The 22,578-nt window shown below is 41.2% G+C and overlaps 1 protein-coding gene across 4 annotated transcripts in view; it reads right to left on the bottom strand.

The window, feature by feature from the left end:
• Nucleotides 1-21,857, bottom strand: part of CANX (calnexin) — a 30,560-nt gene extending 8,703 nt beyond the window's left edge. Inside the window, exons 1-9 of one of the 4 annotated variants that reach the window (XM_063120836.1) lie at nt 21,833-21,857; nt 10,444-10,632; nt 9,557-9,630; nt 8,461-8,519; nt 6,054-6,195; nt 5,406-5,487; nt 4,588-4,780; nt 3,574-3,763; nt 2,897-3,010 (exon numbers count right to left, since the gene is read on the bottom strand). In XM_063120836.1, coding sequence (XP_062976906.1) covers nt 2,897-3,010; nt 3,574-3,763; nt 4,588-4,780; nt 5,406-5,487; nt 6,054-6,195; nt 8,461-8,519; nt 9,557-9,630; nt 10,444-10,629 — 1,040 coding nt within the window. In that variant the 5' untranslated portion in view covers nt 10,630-10,632; nt 21,833-21,857. The other 3 variants (XM_063120835.1, XM_063120834.1, XM_063120837.1) reach the window with 3 other exon arrangements.
• Nucleotides 21,858-22,578: the final 721 nt, after the last annotated feature.

Below are 22,578 nucleotides of genomic sequence, written 5' to 3'. Positions count from 1 at the left end.
AACCTTAGCATAATAGAAGCTAAAAACTGAAAATACAAGTGAAATCATTTTCATTGAGTTGTCAGCAACTCAAAAGTCTACATTGTTTTTGAGTTTATTAACTTAATACTCAGACAGGAACTCTGTGCTACAATCTAGAGTTAGAATTTAATTCAGATTGTCCAATATATAAACTACCAAAATGAAGGCATCTTGAAGAAAAAAATTATAGTAAAAATATGACTAAGTGGGAATACAACACTTTCAATATTATTCGAGCCAGCTGTACCAACTGAGTAGTAACATACTCCACTAGGGTTACCAAATGAGAACTTGGTAAATCATGTTGCCTTTTGTAAAAAAAAATTGGCTGATGCAGCCATTAAGGTGACACAGGAGATAATATTAAGTCAACACTCATGCAATTGACACAAGGCCTGCCAGTAAGGACATGCTTACTCACCCCCAGATACCACTCAGTGGAAGCCATGCTACTTCTCATGCCTCACTGGCTGCATTAGCTAACTTAAAGGCCTTTTTTTTCGAGGGGAGGGAATAGCCAATCTGGCATTACTATATGCCACACATCCATTTAGATATATGATTTATCAAGAAGACGATATGCATCAATGTCCAATTTCACCACTACTGACACCTCTAGATATAGGCTGCTTTTTTACTATTATTAGTTTTGATTCTATTTTAAAAGAATGTGGTGTTGTGGTGTGTGTGTAACCTATGTGCACATGCACAAGTGTGTGTGTGTGTGTGCATGCATGTGTGTAATATTCCTCCCTCACTCCATCTTTTATGAGAATATAAACTTAAGAAGAGCACTACCGGATAAAATGTGTTTCCTGGAGCTTGAACTCAGCAACGTTAGGAGAACAGGTATGTCTGGATACTGCTCCACAAATAAAAGCAGTGTTTTCCTTCTTAATTAAGCAATGCACACACAAAGAGCTGAGGCAAGCCAGTCAAGAGATGCATTTGTAACGGTTGATCTTGGTCTCTGGATGCAGTGATGTACTCCAAGAAATTGTACAATGGAACTATATGTGCTTAACTATGAAATTTCCTTCCCCTGGCTAAAAGAATATTAGGGAAACATAAGGTTTCACAACTTATTTGTATTTTTCACTGTATGCATACTGACCAGGATTTGGACAACACAACAACCCATGATTTAAAGAAACCAGGGATTTTTGTGAACAAGCAGGACTGAGCAAGCGTGCTGGCTCCTGACAGCTTGCTCATGCCTGCTGGGCTAAACAGCAGGGATGTTCCATCCTTGGGTTGTTTAACATGACATGCTGACCCAGAATTGTGGGTTGTTGGAGGAGGAACAACCCAGACCTGGCAACCATAGTACAGTGGAAGTGGGTAAGTGCCAGCATGCTCGCTCACTCTTGTTTACTTCTGAACAACCCATAGTTTGTTTAACTGTGGACGGTTGTGTCATCCGAACTGCCCCAACATCTTTACATTCACAGTTCCAAACTTAACACAAAACCCTATTCTATTACAATCTTATCAATAGCATCTTAACAGCTAAACCACTTTAACACAAATAACAACATCCAATAGGGACCATGTGCGTGCATCCCCACAAATCATGGGTTAATTAACTAACACATGATTTGCTGCCATGACATGTGAACTGGGTTAAGACTACACCACAGTAATTTCCATGTTCGTCATTCATGCCAATTATATAAACAAAAGATTTGTACAGATTGCAATACTATCAATCTGTGCAATACCAAACTGCCCCTTTGTTAGTATGGTCTTTTATAATATGCCATATTTCAACAATCAACTTCACTGTGATCATGACTCTGTTACATTTCCAATCAAGGCAGGATACAGAACAAGGATCCATGTAGGTCTAATGCAGAGACTTTTTAGGAAGCTCACAGCACAGTATGAAGGTTAACAGCCCTCTCCTGTTGTTTGCAATTGACAAACAGCTGGTATTCAAAGAAATATCATCTCCAAACCTAGAGCTAGACACTTCACTACTGCAACAAATATCCACCTATAGACCTATTTCATAAATGTGTCCAATCCCATTTTAAACTCATCCAACCTATAGCCAATACCACATTTTATGGTAGCATATTCCATAATTCATTGGGTTGGATACAGACAACTCCTGTCTGTCCTAGCCAGCACAGCCGATGGTGAGGGATAATGAGAGATGTGGGCCAAAAGATCTGGAGGGCCACAACTTGTCCAACCTTCATCTAATGGATCTACTCTAAGTATAATTATGTCTAGATCCAACTCATAATACATTGTGTGAAGTAGCACTGCCTTTTCAGTCCTGAATCTATTGTCAATTTCACTGAGTTCTAGTACTATCAGAAGGAGTAAAGTTCTGTCTATCCACAACCTGCATAACATGAATAATTATATAAATTTCAGCATGTTTTCATGCACACACGTCAGTCTTTTAACTTAGATTATTTCAAACAAAATAATCTAAGAGCCTGTGGTGTACAGTGCATCAAGGTAAAGTTGAGAATTTCTCTTCACTACAGTAAAACTACTCTGTATTGACTGCTTTCTAACAAATATACTGAGCAGAGGATGGCGATCGCCTATGACACTTTTCCAATTTATACAAACCAAGTGTCATTCTTAGACTGATAAGCAGATTATGCATGTTAAATCTCTGAAAAAGTGAGCTAGAAAATGCATAATGTAAGGGCAAATATTGGAACACAACAGGCTGTTTCACAAGTACAACTAGATCGAGATTATTCCATAAAACAGAACAGGCAAGTAAGATGCCACAAACTATGAAATCTACTTTTTCACATTATTGAAATGATCACTCAAAAAACTGACCAACACCAGTTACTATCATAGTTTAAAACTGAAAAAATGCAATGTGGAACCAGTGTTAACTTACCAATCCTCTGGTTTCTCTGCATCAGGGTCAGCAACATACTCTGGCTCATCATCTAACCAGCCTTCTGGCTTCACAGCGTCCTCATCTGGAATCTTAGCAGGAGCATCCTCATCCCTATAAGACAGTAGAAACAGGGATCACATTTCCAGAGAGCATGTTACTCTGCTCCTGTACCAGTTTCAAAGGCTGACTTGTCACTTTCAGATACACATCAAGCCTTCAACAGTGTAGAGCCAGAATACCTTTTAGGACCATCTCCCCCATATGATCTATCCCATTCCCTGCAGTGAGCTAGAGAGGTCCTTCTGTATGTCGCCTCCTCAAGTCATGATTGATGGTACCAAGGGAAAGGCCATTCTCTGTGGTAGCACCCAGATAGTGTATATCCGAGAGATACATGCTTTTTCCATTTGTTGATGGCCTTTTTCCATCAAGAAAAGACTTTTGTTTAGGCAAGCTTTTGGTTTGCTTCTCTTTAATGTATTTTTTTTCAGTTCCTAGTTACAATGCTTTGCTCTGCTACAGTTCAGAGTGTAATTGATGACCTGAGAATAAGGCTACAACAGCTGGATTTCACTTTAATCCTTTTATGGATATTTTCATACCAGTAGCAAAGATATCATAGTGGCTTAACCAGGGCCACTGCTTATCCCAATGTTCCTCTAACAGCTACTCACCAGTCGTCTGGCTTAACAGCATCTGGGTCAGGGATCTTCGCTCTCTCATCCCAATCCTCCGGCTTCTGATCATTTGGGTCCTCTATCTCACGTGGAGGATTCACAGCAGGGGTCATATCAGAAAGCAGATTCCCACTGTTGACAACGGTCTGATCAACCAGGACTTCAAAGCTGTTGTCTGGGTTCAAAACTAGGGTAACAAGCCAGGGAAATAAAGGTAAAATACTTTTCAGAAGATGAGAAAACAAATGAGCTCCAAAGTGGTCTGTTTCCCCCTTTAGTCTCTTGCAGAGATACTGAACCTTTTTCAGTCCAAGGGCTGAATTAAATTTTATTTGCTAGATTTTTATACTGCCCCTCTGGCAAATGCTGTTTATATTCCATTTCAGAGAAGCTGGAAATGAAGGCAAAATAGGGCAAGGGCAAAACATGCCAAAATACCAGTGTATTTTAGCTTAAAGCTCTTCCTGCCAGCAAGTATGCCTTAGGAGAGGCCTTTCAACCCTTAAGAATAGAAAAGCCGGAAACGAATGGCTATCAGGGGAAAGGGGATGAACCCTGGAGGGACAGATTGGGACCCCAGATGTGCTGGATTTGGTCTGTGAGCACGAAGTTCTGCACCCCTGGTCTACAGTCTTTTTCAAATGCCAACCAGTAGCCATCTTTATAGCTGATCAGATACAGCATTTTAAAAATAACCCTTCACCCAAATCCAATGTGTTAGTATTTCAGGTTTCTTACACTGCTCATCAGCAAGCTAGAGATGTCAAATAATTTTTTAAGAGACATATTTAGAACCCCAATTATCTATTAGAATCCCTATGTTGTCCTGCAAGACATTCTATTATTTAAGGTGTCTTGCATGGGTCAGGGGAAGAATAAAATAAAGCTCTTCTCTTTCATTGGAATACAATCCACTGTTGCAAATAGATCTTCTCAGACTCTTTCCTACCTTCCATATGAGCTATCTGCATTAGAATTTCAAAAGAAACTCAAAAAATGTGATTGCTTTACCCAGTGTATACAGATGAGTCTTCTTATCAGTAAAGTAGTTCTTCAAATCCGCATCAGGACGCTTGGCATGCTTCTCCTCATACTTGCCAGTCTTGGGACTCTTGTGCCGGAAGATGAAGTGCAATTTGTAGTCTTCCCCACATTTGTCTGGACCAAACATGATTGTATAGGGAGTCTTGTCATGGAATTGATCCTTTAAAACACGCAGAGACAGAGCTTCAAAAACATAGTACAAATTAACTTTTAAAACAAGATCCTGTTTTCCATCTTGAACACTTGGATTCTACTTATGTTCAATTCAGCAATTTAAAAACCTCCCTATGAACTGACAAATTGACACATATGATAAAAACCTAAACCAGAAGATTTCCTTTGTCAGAATGTCTCTTCTACAGCAAGAACAGGGCAGTTCTCAAAATCAAAGTTTCAAGGACTCCAGTGACACAATACATCAAAATTATAAGCCACAGATGCTTAATAAAAATTTGAAATGCAAGCTACCAATCAATTGATGTTTTCAGTGGTATTAGCATTAGAAATTTACACAATGTGCTGTTCAGGATAGTTTAAAAAGCAAGGAGTTAATCGGTTTTCAGTGAAAATTGGGTATTTACTTTTTGGCAGCTCCAAAAATTATAAGATTCATGACAACCTAAAAACAGTTCTACTGTATATATGTAGATCAGTGGCCAACTCTATTACAGCAACAGTTAGTCTTTGAACACATTCAATTTTGCAAGTGATCAAACACTGGGGAAAAGTCCAGCACAAGACATTGGGAGCTAAAGCTTAGGAGGCAACAACAGCACACCACTCACCAGGTTCAGTTCATGACCTTTGGTAAGCAGCTTCACATATGCACCACCACACTCGATTCCACTTTGGAAATTGACTTCATACCTAGTTTAGTTTGGAATACAAGAGGATACATCGTAAAAAACAAAAAACACCTACAACTTTTCCTGTAGACAATTACTCATTTCACACCAAGGTTTGACTATCAAGGCTGTGTCATGGGCTTACATGCTCCCCTCCCTTCTTGGTTTGCCTCCAAATCAGTATTTGCAAATCCACTTAAACCACAATTTTAAATTCTGCCTGGAGGCAAACCACAGTTTGCCCAATTCAGATGTGAGAGATTAAACTGGGAGTGTGAGCCAAAGGCATGTTTCCAACAGCCAAACCATGGTTTGACAACTACATTGTATTCAGATAGTGAAAAGAACAGCAAGGTATTTTGGCCTAGGTTCCTACAAGAACATAATGGCAGCTTCTACCACCTATACAGAATTGTTGGCTTTTGCTGCACAGTAACAAAACCCGTTTCCCTTGAACTCAATCCTTGTAGACCTGTTTATAAGACAGTGACTGCATTCCCACAGAGCCTCCTGTGCTCAAGGTATGTCTTTGGGCACTTTTCATTGCTAGACGCCAAATAAAAGGTATAGAAAGCCGTTTCTACTTACTGTACAATGAGGGGCTTGGTATCAAAGACAAAGGGCTTAGTAAGTTTGGCAGAGACTGCATGATGCTTAGCTCGTGAAACCAGAACAAGCCCTTTATCCCCTGGAAGTTTGGTATCCTTCATTTCCTGTACTTCCCACTTGCCTATAACAAACAAGATGTGTCAGGAAGCCGCTTGCTATTTTAACTCTGTTTTCATAATCGCCATAAGCAGACACACAATACAAACAGCCATAGCATTTCTAGGCTTTATATTTACATTGGTCATAGCAGACGTTTCATTGTGCTTAACACACTTAACTAGAGAGCTCATATTCACAATTCAGCTACAGCTGCCTGCGATGAACTACAGATGAGTAAAGGTAACTTTATACAACACAAGAAGTATTTTTTCTCAGGAGAATCACCCACAGAATAGCCCAACTCCAATCTTGCAACTATGGCTTGGATCCTAATGCTTTGTTCATGGGAGCAGCCGCTCACCAAAAGTTCCAGTCACATGCCACAGGATGCTCTCACCAGCAGAAGCTGGAGGTAATTTGCCAATTCCCCCTCCCCCCCTTTGCATACCCCCAAAATCTGCTTTGCAGGCCCTCAGGAACAGTGTGTGGAGTTGCACAAGGGGCTACAGAAAGCAAGGGAAATTGGTAAAAAATCTCCTTCCCCATCTCTTCCTTCAGCAGAGTCACATCTGCAGATGGCAGAAGCAATTCTGCATGGAGAAGAGAACTTAGGATTCAATCCATAATATTAAACCAAGTTTCTATATTACTAGGAGTCTCTTCACATCAAGATGATTTGTTTATCAGAATCAGATAAGTATGAAGTGCTCTAAAACTGGCCAATATATGAGTGCTGTTGGAACAGTCAGCGGGGACAAAGACATGTGGAGAACTTTATTCCTATCCTGGTTATTCTTCCCACTCAAGGGCTACTTACTGAAAGAACTGTGATGACTACTAATTCTAGCATAACTTTTTGCTATATAAATAATCCCAAGAACAGTCCTTTTTTTGGGGGGGGGAACTCCCTTCAGAAGGTAATTAAGTACTAAAAAGAATTTGGATGAAGTATCCAGAGAACAGTTTTGCTAGTAAATGATTACAAACAATTAAAATACTCTTGCAAAACTCTAGCCTAGCTCTCAGTAAGGTAATAAATCTATGTATGGGCTGCGTAGACTGCAGGTGGAGGCTCACATAACCAAATGTTTCACCCTATAAAACATTCCTTCTACATAGGAAAACAAGCATGTTGAAGATAGTGCTAGAGTGTTTTCTATGTGGAGGGATTTTCTTTTATATGGGGGGGGGGGAATACAATCATGGATTCAGAAATAACACTAATAATACCTCACTAGTGAGAACTAGGTCTCTGGTGCAACATAAGATAGAGATCTGAACTTAAAGAGTTTTAGTCACAAGTCTTATTTGGTCATAAGTCTTATTGAAATCAATAAGTGTAACTTGTTCTGTTTGGTATCATAGTGGACAGGCAGCTTGTTGCAGTGGTTAGCACTGGGCTAGGATTGGGGAAACTAGTCTTCAAATTCCCACACAGCCATGAAACTCACTGGGTGATCTTGGGCAGTTACTTTTTCTCAGCCTAACCTACCTCACAGGGTTGCCGTGAGGCTAAAATGGAGGGAGGAGACACACACCATGTATGCTGTCTTAACCTCCTTGGAAAAAAGGTGGAATATAAATGTAATAAATAAGACATACAACCTGCTTTCTCTGTAATTAATAAAAATGGCTTACAAATATTAATACTGTTAACATTACAATCACCCAAACAAATGATAATGAAGAGACTAGTGGCATCTTAAAGACTAACACATTTATTCTGCTATATGCCTACATGGACTATAGTCCGTTTCATCAGATACATGAAGGGTTATCTAGAGTTTCAGGTACATATACCTGAGGTGCTTTGGAGGGGGAGGGGAAAGAGTCTGGAGAGGCCTCAGGATAGCTCTTATCCCAGCCTCTCCAGTCTCCTCTCCTCCCCGCCCACTGAAACCCCCCCCTTTTCCCTTCTCCAAGGTTGAATTCCTGACCTAAGAGAGCAGCCACTGCACTTCTTTCCACACCAGCTGCAAGGGGAAGGGGGGCAGAGATCCAATTCCCCCCCTTTAAGGTCAGACCACTGTCTCCAACCTCAGATCAGGGAATCCGAAATATCCTACGTCCCTCAGACACTAAGGGCCATAGGACAGCTCCCTTAAAGTACCACAACTTTTACACAACTGTTTCAACATTTTATCTACACATAGACACACTATTTTATTTTTAATAAGAGCTGGTGAAAAAATTAGGCACCTATAAGTTCAATGCTAGTGCCCCAAAATGATTTTTCCTTGCCTTCCTCACAGCACACAATGAAGACCAAGCAAGATGCTATACATACCATCATATTTAGCAATCTCATCATCTGTATCATCCTTCTTAGCTTTCGAAAGAACCCACCTAAAATGAAAAACCAAGATTCTATTGAAGGCATAGCAAGAAGGTGTTCAACAAGAAGTGCCCACCAATTACGGCAGGCCTACCCAGTTGAATTTTAAGATGCCTTTTAATAATGTATTAGTCTTTAATGTTTTAATTATATGTATTTTATGGCATTTGCATTTGTGTTGCGATCCAGAGGGAGAGGCGGGTAACCATTATTATTATTATTATTATTATTGCATTATTTCCATTTATATTCCACAGTTCACTTAAAAAAAAAAGGACAGAAAAGCATTAAAACATCCAACAATACAATAAAATTCTAATAAAACCAATTTGTCAGCAGCAGAGCTAACCACTCAAATTCCTGAGTGAATAAATGGGCCTAAGCCTGGTGCCAAAATGATTGGCACTGGGCATATGTCTTGGAGAAGGCGAGTCAGGGCACCACAGAGAAAGCCCTACCTTGTGTCACCACTCAATGTACTTCCCCCTGTGGTGGGATGAGATAGATTCATCCCACAGATTTAAGAGCATTTGATTAATATGTCTTGTAACAGTTTAAATAGATGTAAATGTTACCAACTTCAATCCTCTGAGATACTTGTGTAAGAGCTTACAACTTAATCAGGAAGTTATTGGCTCTGTAACTTATATATTTAAAACAAGCCATACTTTGGTAGGAATGCATGACAAGGCATTCAGCCTTTCAGTGCCTGGGTTCTGGAGTGCTCCTGCCACAGGAGAGTTTGCCTCCTCCCCTGACATTCCAGGCCAGGCTTAAGACCTTTTATTTTCGGAAGGCCACTGTTTCATCTGATGTTTACACTGCGTTTTTCTGACCCTCTTTGGACACTCTCCCCACACATTGTGGTTGTTTTTAGTTTCTCATTTGTGTCAAGTAATTTTGTGTTTATTATGGCTTACTTTTGGATTTATTTTATTTTATTATCTTTTGAACATCTCATTAGTAAGTCAAACGAAGGATAGAAATGTTTTCAAACAAAAGCTGTCCTTTTGTAAATCTAGTAGTGCCTGTTTGGACAAACACTTACCCATCTAAAGTTCCTTTATCAAAGTTTTCAGCGAAATAAACTTCTCCTGTTGGGACTGGGGCTGTATAGGTAACCTGATGGAGAAGGATGTTCAATATACTTTGTTAACTCATATTTTGAACAGTATTTTAAATGGATTCATATTACTTATGATCAAGCAGAACCAATACTACTCTTCGTTTGTAAGTCAATACTCTAAATTACTCTACTTCAAGGTTAAAAGCAGAATTATTCAAACACCTCCTCAGTCAAACACAGATTTAAAAATTATTGTTCAGAAGGTCAGCACTTATATCCTTGCTCCACTTCCTGTTGCAGTTGCCTTGCTCGGACTGCAGTCAAGCACTATGCTGGCAACTCATACTACTTTGGTGTTCTTTTTGCCTTAAAGGTCCAGAAGCCCAAAAGGCAAAAGAGAGAGCAGAACACATAACCAACACAAAGCTCTGCTGCATTTCTAGCTTGCCTTTCAGCATAACTCTATGCTGGCCATGTGCACAGCTAACACAGTTAACACTCCAGTTCTAAATAAAACTAATTTCAAAAAGAAGCACAAATTCCCATGTACAGGAAGCTACGATGGCAAAACACCTGCACAAAGTGCTCCAAACTTTAAACATCAAAAGCTGCTCTAGACAATGCAGCAACTTAAGCAGGGGTGTAAGAATGTAGTTAACATTTGCCACATCTTATCAGGGGGCAAGTCCAACTTGCCAACAGCAAGCACCATATTGCACATTGGCCCCCAAGTTCTCAGACGATGGGCAGGCTAAAGTCAGAATAAATTATAGCTAGAAAGCTGTATAAAGCTTTTATATTTAACATATAAAATACTAAGCATGATTCTTTGATGGAGAACTGCACTGGAATGAAGTATTCAAGCAAACCTTTGGGAGTGGAGGAGGAGTGCTGGCTTCATGCTTCACATCCTCTATCTCTTCAACACCATCTTCAAGGTCATCTTCAATATCTATTACGTCGTCGTCATGGTCATGATCATCCGCTTCATGTGCCAGGACAGCGGAGGCTCCAGCTAACAGCAAAGCTGCACACAGCAACCACTTTTGTTTCATGGTCTATGCATAGGTGTAAGGAAGAACAACAGAAAACAATGGTAAGCATGCCAGCAATATCAAGGAACCATCCTCATAACTCAACATATACATACGTTACCAAAGACACAGGATGGTTCTGTGTTCACCATGTGTAGCCACGAGGTCCCGGCCATTAAATGCACAAGAAATGTGTGGTGGTGATGAGCACGTTTAGCAAACAAGGATGTGAGCCTAAAGCAGTTTTAGCCAGGCAAAGTAATTACTGTACTAATACTGAATTTACACACTGTAATTTTGGACTTTAACAGCCTAACAGATACTGCAGGAGCACCTCTGCATTCCTTCACTTGAAATAATGAAGAGAAATGCATTGGAGTCAAACAGGTAGTCATTGTAAGTAAGCTTGCAAAAGCTAATGTATTCAGTCAGAATTGGTGACCAGAATGCCGAATTAGGAACCAGCATCCACATTCCTCCAAGTTTCATAACTGAAGTGCTATTTTGCAGTTTTAGTGGAGCCATTCTATCCTATAGGAAACCCTGCATTATATTAGAAATCCCGTTTCTTCTCCCTTTTGTTTTGCTCTCAAAATCGTTAGAGGTAGATGCAAAACGCTCACATCTACATACAGTTCTACTCCATGACAGAGGTGGGGAAAGTGTGGCCCTCCAAATGTTGTTGGACTGCAATTCCCATCAGCCCTAGTCAGGGGTAGCCATAGGTGAGGGATGATAGGAGTTGCAGTCTGAAGGGCCACACAGCCCATATCTTCACTTTATGAGTAGGATGCCCTTACCTCTGGGCCAGTGGAAACGCTGACCATTCATACCCAACCATTTCATAGATACCTTGTGTTTTTTTCAGACTTTGCAGAAACTATTAAGAGTACCCCTTTTACATATTAAAACCCACAACAAAGCAAGCCAAATCCTAACCTGTACATCAGGTTTGGAACTATGCAGCACCTAGATGGCCTTCTCAAAATAAAAGCAGCACTGCACACAATTCCTCAGGATTTGCCTAACTGTTGAACCAGTTCAAATATGATTCTAGAGAAGAGGGCCATTTAACAGCATGACAAACCACCTTCAAATCGGAGATGGGAACATAAGTACACCTCTCCCTCAAAACAGGAGCTTCAAAATGTACCCCAAAATGTTTAATGGACTGCTGGGGTACTAGAAAGCTGGTATTTGGTAAGCATATAGCAGCCCAACATGTATTAAAAGATTCTGAGAATAGGACATTGGTGCACAATTTTGAAGGTGAGTGTCTTTACCATCAGCCACCCAGAGCCCAACTTTAGCTCCTCTTGCCCCCTCCCTCTAGAAGCAAAGAGCCTGGAACCTAGACTATGTTATCAAGTGCCAGAGGCATCCACCATACACACATACATAAACACAAACTCCTAGAACCTTAGATTATATATTTGTTATGAATTTTAAATGTTTTATGGTTTTGAGAGGCAATCTCTGCTGAAAAGGTTATCAATATATACTTCATAAAGGCCACTATTCAAGCATAGAGCAAGCCACAGATCCATGCTTGCACACATGATGCTTTCGGTGCTCAAGCCCAAGTGAAATTGCTTACATAGCCAAGAGGGAAGTATCAGAAGGCTTGGGAGAATGAAAGGTCTTTCGTACTTCCACAAATCTAAGAGGGCAAAATAACAAGGGGGCACTCCAAAACCCACCGAATAGGGACTGAACATGCTCAGTAGCAACAGAACGATCCTTTCAGCAGAGGACTGTGCAGAACCTGGGAGGATGGAATGGAGTATTCTGGAAGAGGACATAGCTGGCTGGGGAGTGGGGGATTCCATACTGCAACATTTTGTTGCAAGTCCTAATTGTTCGTATGATAGATATAAAAGTGCTAGAGAGAGACTCATACATACTGGACATCTTCAGGATGGGCTAAAGTCCTAGCATTTAGTACATACAGAGCCCAAGTTAAAAGGGTAAGGAAACTCTTTCAGCCAGATGGCCAAATTCAATTTCAGAGATGCTCTTGGAAGATGCATTCAAGGGGGTGGGCAGGGCTGAAGACAAAGGGGGCAGCAAAAAATGCCAGCATATTTTTCTTTAAAGAACTTACTGCTAGCAATGCTGTAGGAGGGGCATTTCAGCTTATTAAAATGGGGGAGGGATGGCAAAAAAAGTCAGGAAACCACTAAACTATCAGAGGTTAGAGAACAGGGAGTGGGCCAAGGGCATGGCTACCTGAGGAACCCCTGCGGGCTGGGATCTGAGAAGGGCCAAATTTGAGCCCTAGGCCTGAGGTTCCCTACCACTGGTTTAAGACACCCTGGTTAAAAGAAAATCTGAGAATTTTGACATTTTTTACATTTCTTCCCCAAATTGGAGATTCAATGTTTATTTTAAAACAGTTACCCTACTCCCACACTATCTGAGCTGAGGCCAGCTACTCAGAAATCTGAAGTTTAAGCCACAAAACCTAACACATAATTACTACAAAAATCTAAAAGTCAGTCAGCCCCTAGTAGCTGAAACTTGGATCATGGAAGTTTACCTCAAAAGAAGTCAGCATTCCTTTCCAGCACAGAGTAAACCAAGCCAAATGATGGAATATTAGAGCTGCAGTTCTGATGCCTCTTCATATAACTCAATCAGGCAACCATTTAAGGGAGGAGGGCTTCCAACAGATAGGAGCAATGCAAGTATTTTTTTATTAGTTAATACAACTAAATGCTACAGGAGAATGTAGCTCAGCTGGATCCAGTAAGCCAGCCAAAACGAAATACAGAGCATGCTAAGAGCATGTTGGAGATTTCTGTCTTTTTCAAGTATTCTGGTATGCTCCCATCATATTTAATATGTGTATATTATTACATAGTGTTTGCTTTCCTAACTAGGACATCCTTGCTGATTAAATTTGCCTACTCAGACTTTCCAGCAAATTCTGCTTTAACGCCACATTTTTCTACTGCGATGAGCATTTGCCCCCTGCAGATGAAAATTAGTCTGCTCAAGAGGTAGCCAACACATCCTTTTGTAATTCATGTTCAGCTGTTAGTGGAGATAAGTGAAACCTGCTATGAAGTGTTGCACTGTCGAGTGCCTCTGCCAGCCATACCCTCTTCCAGGATCCTCTGAGATTCCACCTCTCCATCCCTGGGCAGCATTCAGTGGCAACAGAACATGTTCAGTCCTCATTGGGCGGCTATTTGGGGGGTTCTCCCCTTAAGGTATTTTTCCCCTACTGCAAATTTTCACAGGCCTGCTGATGCCACTGTCTTGTGTGTGGATGGTGCCATTTTAGTTACACAAGGATCCACACTCACTTCTGAACTTCAGAATTACAGGGGAAGATAGCCTTTTTGTGAGTGTCAAGGCCTTTGCAATGAATTTGCTTTTACTATTTAATTTAGGACACTATGTAAGCATACTACAGAATTAAAAGCCATTCTGGCCATTTTAACTTGAGTGATGGAACCTTCATGTTCAGAGGAGCTATACCTCTGAATATCAAATGCTGGGGACAGGGGAGAGCTGTAGTCTTCGTGCTCTGTATGGAAACCTCCGAGGGACTCCTGGTTGCTCAATACTAGAAAGATGGACCTTTGGTCTCATCCAACAAGGCATACAAAGCTTCTATGAAGAATTATTGCCTTCTTTAATCTTCTTACACTTCTTTAGGAAAGCCTGTCTGCAACTTGGAAAACACTGGATGAGAAGGGTTTGAGAATATCATCAAACCCATCATCATCCAAGAAGTTGTATGTTATCCAGGTCTTTAGTTTAAGTTGATGCAAAGCTATATATTATATCAGATAACCTATAACTCGTGCAAAGGAAGCACAAGTATTGTTAAGGTTACATGTGTACATGGGAAAGTATCTAAATATACTGTTTTACCTGTGCTTTTTTATTAACATTAGATTAAAATATTTTAACTTTATACCTGAATCCCCCTTTCCCTCCTCCCCGTTCTGTCTGTCTCTCTATTCAAACACACAACACATTATATATATAAAAATATAACATTAGAGCAGCTGTTTGCAAATAAATTAAGGGATTGCTAGAACATTATTAAACACCATAATGTTATCAGCAGCAGTTACCAGATGTAGTGTCATCTCAGGTTTAGATGTTAACAGTTCACAGCTACTGGAAATACTACAATAGTTGGTTTTGTGAGGATACATATATAAGAATATGGTAATATAAGGCTTATTACTCAAGATCTAGCAGGCTAATTTTGCTAATTTTTGTTTTAAACTGAAGCTTTAGTGTAGATCTGCAGAAAATTTTGGAAGTTTGAAAAAGTTCTACACTCGAGTTTTAATAGCCAAACAGTATGTTTTCATGCCCTAGCCAGGAGCCTGAGGCAGTCAAGGAAGTACAGCTTTCATGTAGCACTGTGCAGGCAGAAAAACACAAAGGCGGAGACAGAGAGGGCCTTGGGCTTTGCGAGTTGAGCCTGCTCTCAAAGCAGCCATATCAGTGACAGGGATGGTGGTGAAAGTGGCGGTGAACATCCTGAAGCAGTGGTAGTGGAGGAAAAGAAGCAGGCCTAGGAAAATCTGGGTTTCAAAATGTGGAGAAAGAGGGAAGGAGGTGGGCTTGAGACCTAAGGGAAAGAAGCGAATGTCATTCAGCGCCGCCGCACGTGAGGAAGTGAGGGCCAGAAGTCCTCAGTTGCATTGAAGGAAAGTAACCGCTATACAGCTTCTGGACAACTGACTTAGCGGGAGTCAAGGAACAGTGTGCTTTGCCCTCAGACTACTAGGGCCCACGGCAACATAGGCTTTACACTAGTCACATAAAGTTAACCCACTGGGAGGTCCTGTGCTGTGAATAGTGCGGCTTATGACTCTGCATTGTTGCTGGACAGACAAGCCAGAGTTCCCCAGTTTGGATGCCATGCTAAATCAGGTGTATAATCTATGTATGTAGATAATTTATTTTCTTTTTTGTTCCTTGTTATATTGTCTGAAAACCAAAACCAGGGGTATAGAACCTCTCTCATCCCGAGGACCTAGTTCTATCACAGAGAAGCTCTTAGTGGCTACGTTCCAGCAGTGGACGTGGCTTGAAGAAAAAAGAGGCAGGACTGAAAAATACTGGCACAGTTTAGCTTAACACTCCTACTGCAACTAAGTTTTAGGAGAGGTATTTCAGTATTTTAGAATTGGGGTGGGGGAACTGCACAAAGTTGGCAAATCACCAAACTATCAGTTATTTTGGGGGGAAATGGGGGGGCAGGGAAAGGGAGCATGGCTGTCTGGGACACTCCAGAGGGCCAGATTTGGCCTCTGGGGCTGAGGTTATGCACTTCTGCACTATATAAGACTGTAACCCTACAGTTTATCTCAGTGGTAACCAAGCCAGCTAGTATAAACTAATAATCCACAACCATACCCTTCTCTTAAATCACCTTAAAATTAAGTCCTAGAAGAAATTTGTAAGGCATTACACTTCCATTCTACATAGAATGTTACCTGGATTGATCCTAAATGGCCTCTCCAATTTGATGTTCAGTTATCAGTATTTTATCATTTCACAAGTAGGACAACAACTTATCACCAATATCAAAGCAGCCACCCTCAACAGGTATACTTAGAAGTCCAAAAATTACAATCTAACATGAGATATAATTTTCACAAACCTTGTTAAATGCAGAATAGCAGGGGAAATCAATCAGCAAGAGTCAATCCATTCCATGTCTCTCTAAAACTCTATTACTAATCCTATGCATATATGCTTGGATTGTCCCACTGAACTCACTGGAACTCATTTCCAAATAAACACGCTCAGGGTTGGTCTGCAAAACGAGTTAACAATGAACTACTGCTTAGCAGTGAGACTACACAAAAAGCTAGAGGGCCCACAATATAGCAACGACTAATAATATCTATACAGGCATTTTGTTTGAGCAGACTGACAAAAATGAGAACTAAAGGTGTTCCCAAATTACATCAAAAACAGAATAGGTACGACCAATTTTGTATTCTTGAAGGTCTCTATTTTCCATTGCTCCAGAGGTCAGAAATGTAGTTTGTTATACAGCCTGTCTAGGTCGTATAGAAATGATTAGGCATTATTATTATTATTTATTTCTTACCTGCCTCTCCCTTTGGATCGAGGCGGGGAACAACATTAGTACAACAAATCAACACATCTTAAAAATTCTTGATTTTACATTCATCTGGGTAGGCCTGCCAGAAAAGGTTAGTCTTTTAAGCTATCTTAAATTCAGAGAGAGAGAGAGAGAGAGAGAGAGAGAGAGAGTTCATTTTATGAATTAAACTCATTCCACAATCTGGGGGCGACACAAGAAAAGGTCCTCTGGGTAACAGTTTTCAGCCTAGTTTTGACTGACTGAAGTAAGTTCTCCCCAGAGGACCTGAGTGTGTGGGGCAGACTGTATGGGAGAAGGCGATCCCGCAGTTACCCTGGACCCAAACCATGTAAGGCTTTAAAGGTAATGACCAACACTTTGTACTTTGCCTGGAAACTAATTGGCAGCCAGTGGAGAGATTTTAAAGCTGGTGTAATATGTTCACCCCTAGATGTACTGGTGACCAACCTATAATAGTCTCGAAATAGCTAGTTTGCGATACATACAAAATTTAAGGAGATGCAAATTAAAATGAACTTCTCTGCAACTTTCACCTCTATTGCAATAGAATCTGAACCATCACTAGTGTAGATTCATTCCTTACATAGGGGCAAAGAGGATACACAGACTAAACTGGCTAACCAGTAGATTGTTTCCCCTAGTTTTCTCACTTATGTAGCAGTTATCAATATTTTAAAGCCATAGTTATTATTTTGTAATCTTTTAATGGATCCTAAAGATGATATTACCCTACTATTACCTTGTATTTTTTTTTAGCAGACCATCACAGCTACTTCTGATTTATGTCTTCTTTGCTGATAATGGAGTATGTTATTACACTGGTTCATAGGCTGGATAATTTGATTACTATTTACTGTACAATTGCAGTTCCAGGCCACAATGCACATTCATATAAACTTGCAAATAATCACTTGACTGGCTGTCTAGCGCAAGTAAAATTGCCTGAGGAAAGACAGTTCTCCACACAGCCTTAATGTTAGTTTCCCCTTTCTCTTACAAAGAAGGAAACATTCGCATGTTCTTTTTAAGACCAGAGATGGCATGGAGGGCCTCCGTAATGCAATGCTCGGGTCCAGCAGGCTGTATTCCCAGCCTTTGTTCTACCTTCCAGGTTTAAAGCCCCTAGCTCTATTCTTGGGAGGCTAGTGAGTAGCTGCCATTAGAACTGCATCATGGAACATTGGTACAGCACCAATGGCAGCTGCCCTCATGTTGCCTTTTAGGAAGGAGGGTAAGAAGGGCAAAGGAACACGACTGGGCAGAGGGGGATGTAGGCAGGCAATAGAACCATATGGGGGATTCACTCACTAAAACGTTATTTTCAAGGTTACGTTGCAAGGAAAATGTCATTATTTTACATTACAATTGCATGTTTAAATATATTAAGTTTTATTTTTATATGCTAACCAAATTACACAGTTCTACTGGCTCCCTACAGAAAGTCTTGGCTATCGGGCAGTATAAAATGTAATAAATAAATAAATTAAATAGAAATTGCTTATCTTTAGCCTTCCCCTGCACTGTTCAATCAGGTTTTAGCTTCTGGCTTTTAAGTGAACAATCCAGCTATTTTATTAGCCAATGTAACTGCTAAATTAACAGCACAGCCTCCAGTGTTCTGTAGGAAATAGAAAACTGCCTTATACGAATCAGACCATTGGTCCATCTAGCACAGTATTGTCGACACTGACTAGCAGCGGCTCCCCAGGGTTTCAGGCAGGAATGTTTCCTGCCCTACCTGGACATGGCAGAAATCCAACCTGGGTTCTTCTTCATGCAAAGCAGATGCTCTACTACTGAGCCATGGCCCCTCCCTTGAGCCATGGCTCCTCCCTCTTTACCAGAAAGTTCTAAGCAAAATGTACCAGCTTTTTCAACTTACTAGAAAGACAAAATTAAAGTATCCCAAAGTATACATTATAGAGAAAATCTTCTAAAAGAAGTGATTTCTCATAACTGGAAAAAATCCTAAGGTATGGCAGAAATTGCAGGTTTTATGTACTAATTTTAATACTATTGATGGACGTATCTCCAGATAATAGGAACTCTGATGAAAAGAAGGGGTGCAATCATATAACCACTTGCCTGGGAGTAGACCTTATTGAACTCAATGCAACTTATTGATAAGTAGACATGTATAGGTTTACTGTGTAAGAAGTTTTCCATTGTATGTAGAAGTTTGCCCTATATTCTCTCATCAAAAGTATTCCATTTTCAAAGATGACCAATTGATTACATCAACCCCTGATGATAGGAAAGATAAGAGGCCGCTCAAAATATGGAAAATAGTAGCTCCATTATGAAACTAAAGCTTGCTTCCCTTAAAGAAAAAATGCATTTAGAATTCAGGAGGGTTAACATGCTTCTATTGCACTTCTATAAAACTTATATAAACACTTGAGAGTGTGTTTCACACAGACACACCCATGCATTAATTCTTACAATGGACATGTAAGGTGGGTCTGTAGCACCTGTTTTGTGCAGCTGGGAATTGGATGAAACAAAACTGGCTTGGGAAAGGTTGCCTAGCCAGTTCATGGTAGAGGTGGGATTTGAACCAAGAACTTCCCTGGTTAAGACCATGTGCTAAATAATGATCAGAAGCTATCTTAAAACCATGCTAGTTTCTATTCCTACTTTTGCCGATCTTGTACATGCCTGTTCACCTGTCCTTGTGCTATAAACCCCTTAAGCTACTAAATTTCTATTAACAATATATCCAGTGATGCTACAGCTATAGTTTTGGGGGGAAATCTGAAATTTTTACTAGTCACCCATTCTATGTGATACTAAATGAGGCTTTAAATCTTCTCTGTGTCTAGCATTGCTAATTACAATATGACTCTTGTGTCAAACTACTTTCTAGTTCAGAGTGTACCTCTGCCCTCTTAAATAATGCTGATCTGGAAACTGATCTGGCTGTAATCCTAAACACATTTACTAGGGAGTCAGCCCCATTGAACAAAATGGGAAACACTTCTGAACATACATGCACAGGAGTGCACTGCATGCCACTCTTCTTACAAACCAGCTTTCAGTTATTTTAGGACACCACACTCAGGAGTACTTACGCCCATAACAAATAAAAGCAATCAATCATGCTGAAAGGAGCACCCAGATCTCTGAAGCAGATGCAGAGTTTTGCCATTTCCAATCAACATACCTGTGCTCAAAACATACTAGAAACATGTAATTGCTACTACTGTTGACGAGAAAGGTTTCAAACATGCCTAGGAACATGAATAAGTAACATCCCATAAAACCTTAACTGTTGTGGGGAATTCAGGCTCCTTTCATAGTTCAGTTGACAGGATTAAAAGCCTTTCTTTAGTATTGTGCAGAAATAAATTTTTATTTATGCAAAAAAAGTAAGTTAAGGGCTTTTAGAATACCTCAGTGCTGGTATCAGCCTTTTCCATCTCAGATCTGCATAAAGGAATATGTCTAACATGCACAATAGAGGGAGGGAGAGATGCAGTATTCCAAATAACCCAATACAAAATGCATGTTTTCAGTAAGCCAATACTTTTCAGTATACTGATAGGCATTTCCTCATTCATTTGTGTTATCTATTAGAAGTTCAAGGCCTGACCAGTTTATGGCACTATTCATGCCCTCACTTTGTAGTTTGCCTTTGTCCTCATATACTTTCACATGTTACAATGCTGTATTTTCACTTCCTTCTTCACACCAGAGATGACTTCAGACCATACCTTCCTGAACAACCTAATTCCAGTAAGTTTTTCAGCTGACACACCCTTTGTTAATAGTCTAGAGTAAGTTCAAGACAGTCTTAAGTCATATTTCATGCTTGCTTCAATTATTTTATGTTGCATGTTTCCTTCAACTATTTTCAGCTACCTGTCCAGAGAGCCCAGTTTTACTAGACTGGCACTTTACAGAATTAGTTCAGCACTAAAATAGGTTCACTAATTAATTCTGAGAGTATCCACTACAAAACAATATATTTAATACAGCAATTAACTGTGCGAACTCCCCTTCCTCTTACACTGAATGTCACACTGCATTACACATACTCTATTAAAATACCTGTGCTACTACATTCGGTCACGTTCTCATTCTTTCCTCATCTTGAAACAACAAAATAACATACTGCTTGCACAAAGTCACACATTTTTAAACTCAAACTCAACAGGGACAGGAAGGATTCTTGTGCATGAGGCCCTGCTTCCTACTCCACAGACACGCATTTCTTGATCTTCCTTTCAATTTAGAGTAAGTTCTTTACACAAAACGACCGCTTATAGGGTCCTTCGGCTTATATTTCTGTCCCCCTCCCCTACACAAAAGATATACACCTTTAAGCCCCTAGAGGCGACCAGACACCCATCCGAAATACTGATTAGTCATACCATGCATGTACTGCTCGCCAATAGATCTGCAACGTTACCACATCGGTCCGCATGCCTGAACATTGAAGGCCCGCTTTCCCCACCCATGATGTATCCTTGCCGCCTTCCACCCAAACCCCAAGAGGCCTACCTCGCTCAGCCAGAGCCCAAAGCACAAGCGGGCCTGGCTATGTTTGGCTGAAGAAAAAAAGGATCCCCCGATCCCCCCATTCAGGCCTTGCGGACCAAACGCATCAATACCTCCCCCTACCACACACGTTATACCTCAGGCCTTCTTACTTACTCCCCCCACCCCACCCCACCCCACCCGCTTTCCCTCCGTCCCACGATTCTCGCCTCAGCCCCCCCCCACATCTCACCCCCCGACTCTCCCTCATCCACCCCACCCATCAGCACAACTCACGGCCAGTCCCCCCACAGATGCCACTCACTCCCCCCTCTGCCCACACTTGGCCATGTCGCCCCCCTCCCCCCTTGGCCACCTCCAGATCCCAGTATGCCCCGCGCGCGAAAGAGAGAGAGAGACCTCTGCCCACAGGCGTCTGCTCTCGTCCCTCGTTCGGGGCAACAAGGGAGGAGGGGAGAGTGGAACACTCACCTCACCACACACCCCACCCGCCAAAGCACTCCGGACAGCCCCAGCGTCTCCTATCACGTGCCCCCGTCTAGAGAACCGCCACCCACTCGCCGCCTATCTACCTAACACGAACTCCGCCTCTAACGCTCGGATACTTCCTACCCCATTGATTCAGGCGGGCGCTGACTTCCCGCCCCTGAATTCATCCCTGCGTCCCATTGGCTAGGCGGCACCGTCACTTACCGTTGCTCTCGCCTTAAGCCACGTCCCTACGGCGCTGCCCTTCGTGGAGCGCCTCCATTGGCTGGTGGTCTGGGAGGGAAGCGCCTGCGGATTGGCAGGCAAGTCTGAGAAGGCGGCGTTTGAATGATGAGGAATCCAATTCATTCTTAAAGTGACATAGGACCTAAATGGACGTTCTCAGAGCGTGCTTGGGGAGTCAGCAAATGTCAGGGCCCTTGGCTTCTCTGTCATGGAACACACAGGCTGTTTCGCTTGAAAAGGGACATATTGTTAGGTGCACGTTTTTAAATAAGGAACATCCGGCATTTCTATAGGCAAGGGCACGGAGAGAGCTTCTTTGTGTAAAGTGGAAAGAACTGTGAGGGTTGTAGTAGCAATCGGAACAGTGTGTTATCATTTCACTTTATGTAGCTGTACAGCCCGTTGCATATGAAGCCGTTCTAAAAATCCTGTCAACCCAAGAAAACCTGATATTGGTGTTTGATGGTGCGTGAGAATCTGGGAAAGTTGTGTAGAAGCTGGGAGGTGCAGAAAACTGACTATAAGGAGACTATCACTGTGGCCCTTCTTTTGGTTTCAGGAGAGTGTGTAGGTGAACCACTAAATTCTCCTGGAACAAGAATCTCACTTCTACATTGTGCACATGAACAAGAATATGTGAAAAT

Source organism: Elgaria multicarinata, chromosome 3 (assembly GCF_023053635.1).
Source record: "Elgaria multicarinata webbii isolate HBS135686 ecotype San Diego chromosome 3, rElgMul1.1.pri, whole genome shotgun sequence".
Taxonomy (NCBI): Eukaryota; Metazoa; Chordata; class Lepidosauria; order Squamata; family Anguidae; genus Elgaria; species Elgaria multicarinata.
The sequence above is the reverse complement of the archived record's forward strand: the minus strand, read 5'-3'. Positions and strand labels throughout refer to the sequence as shown.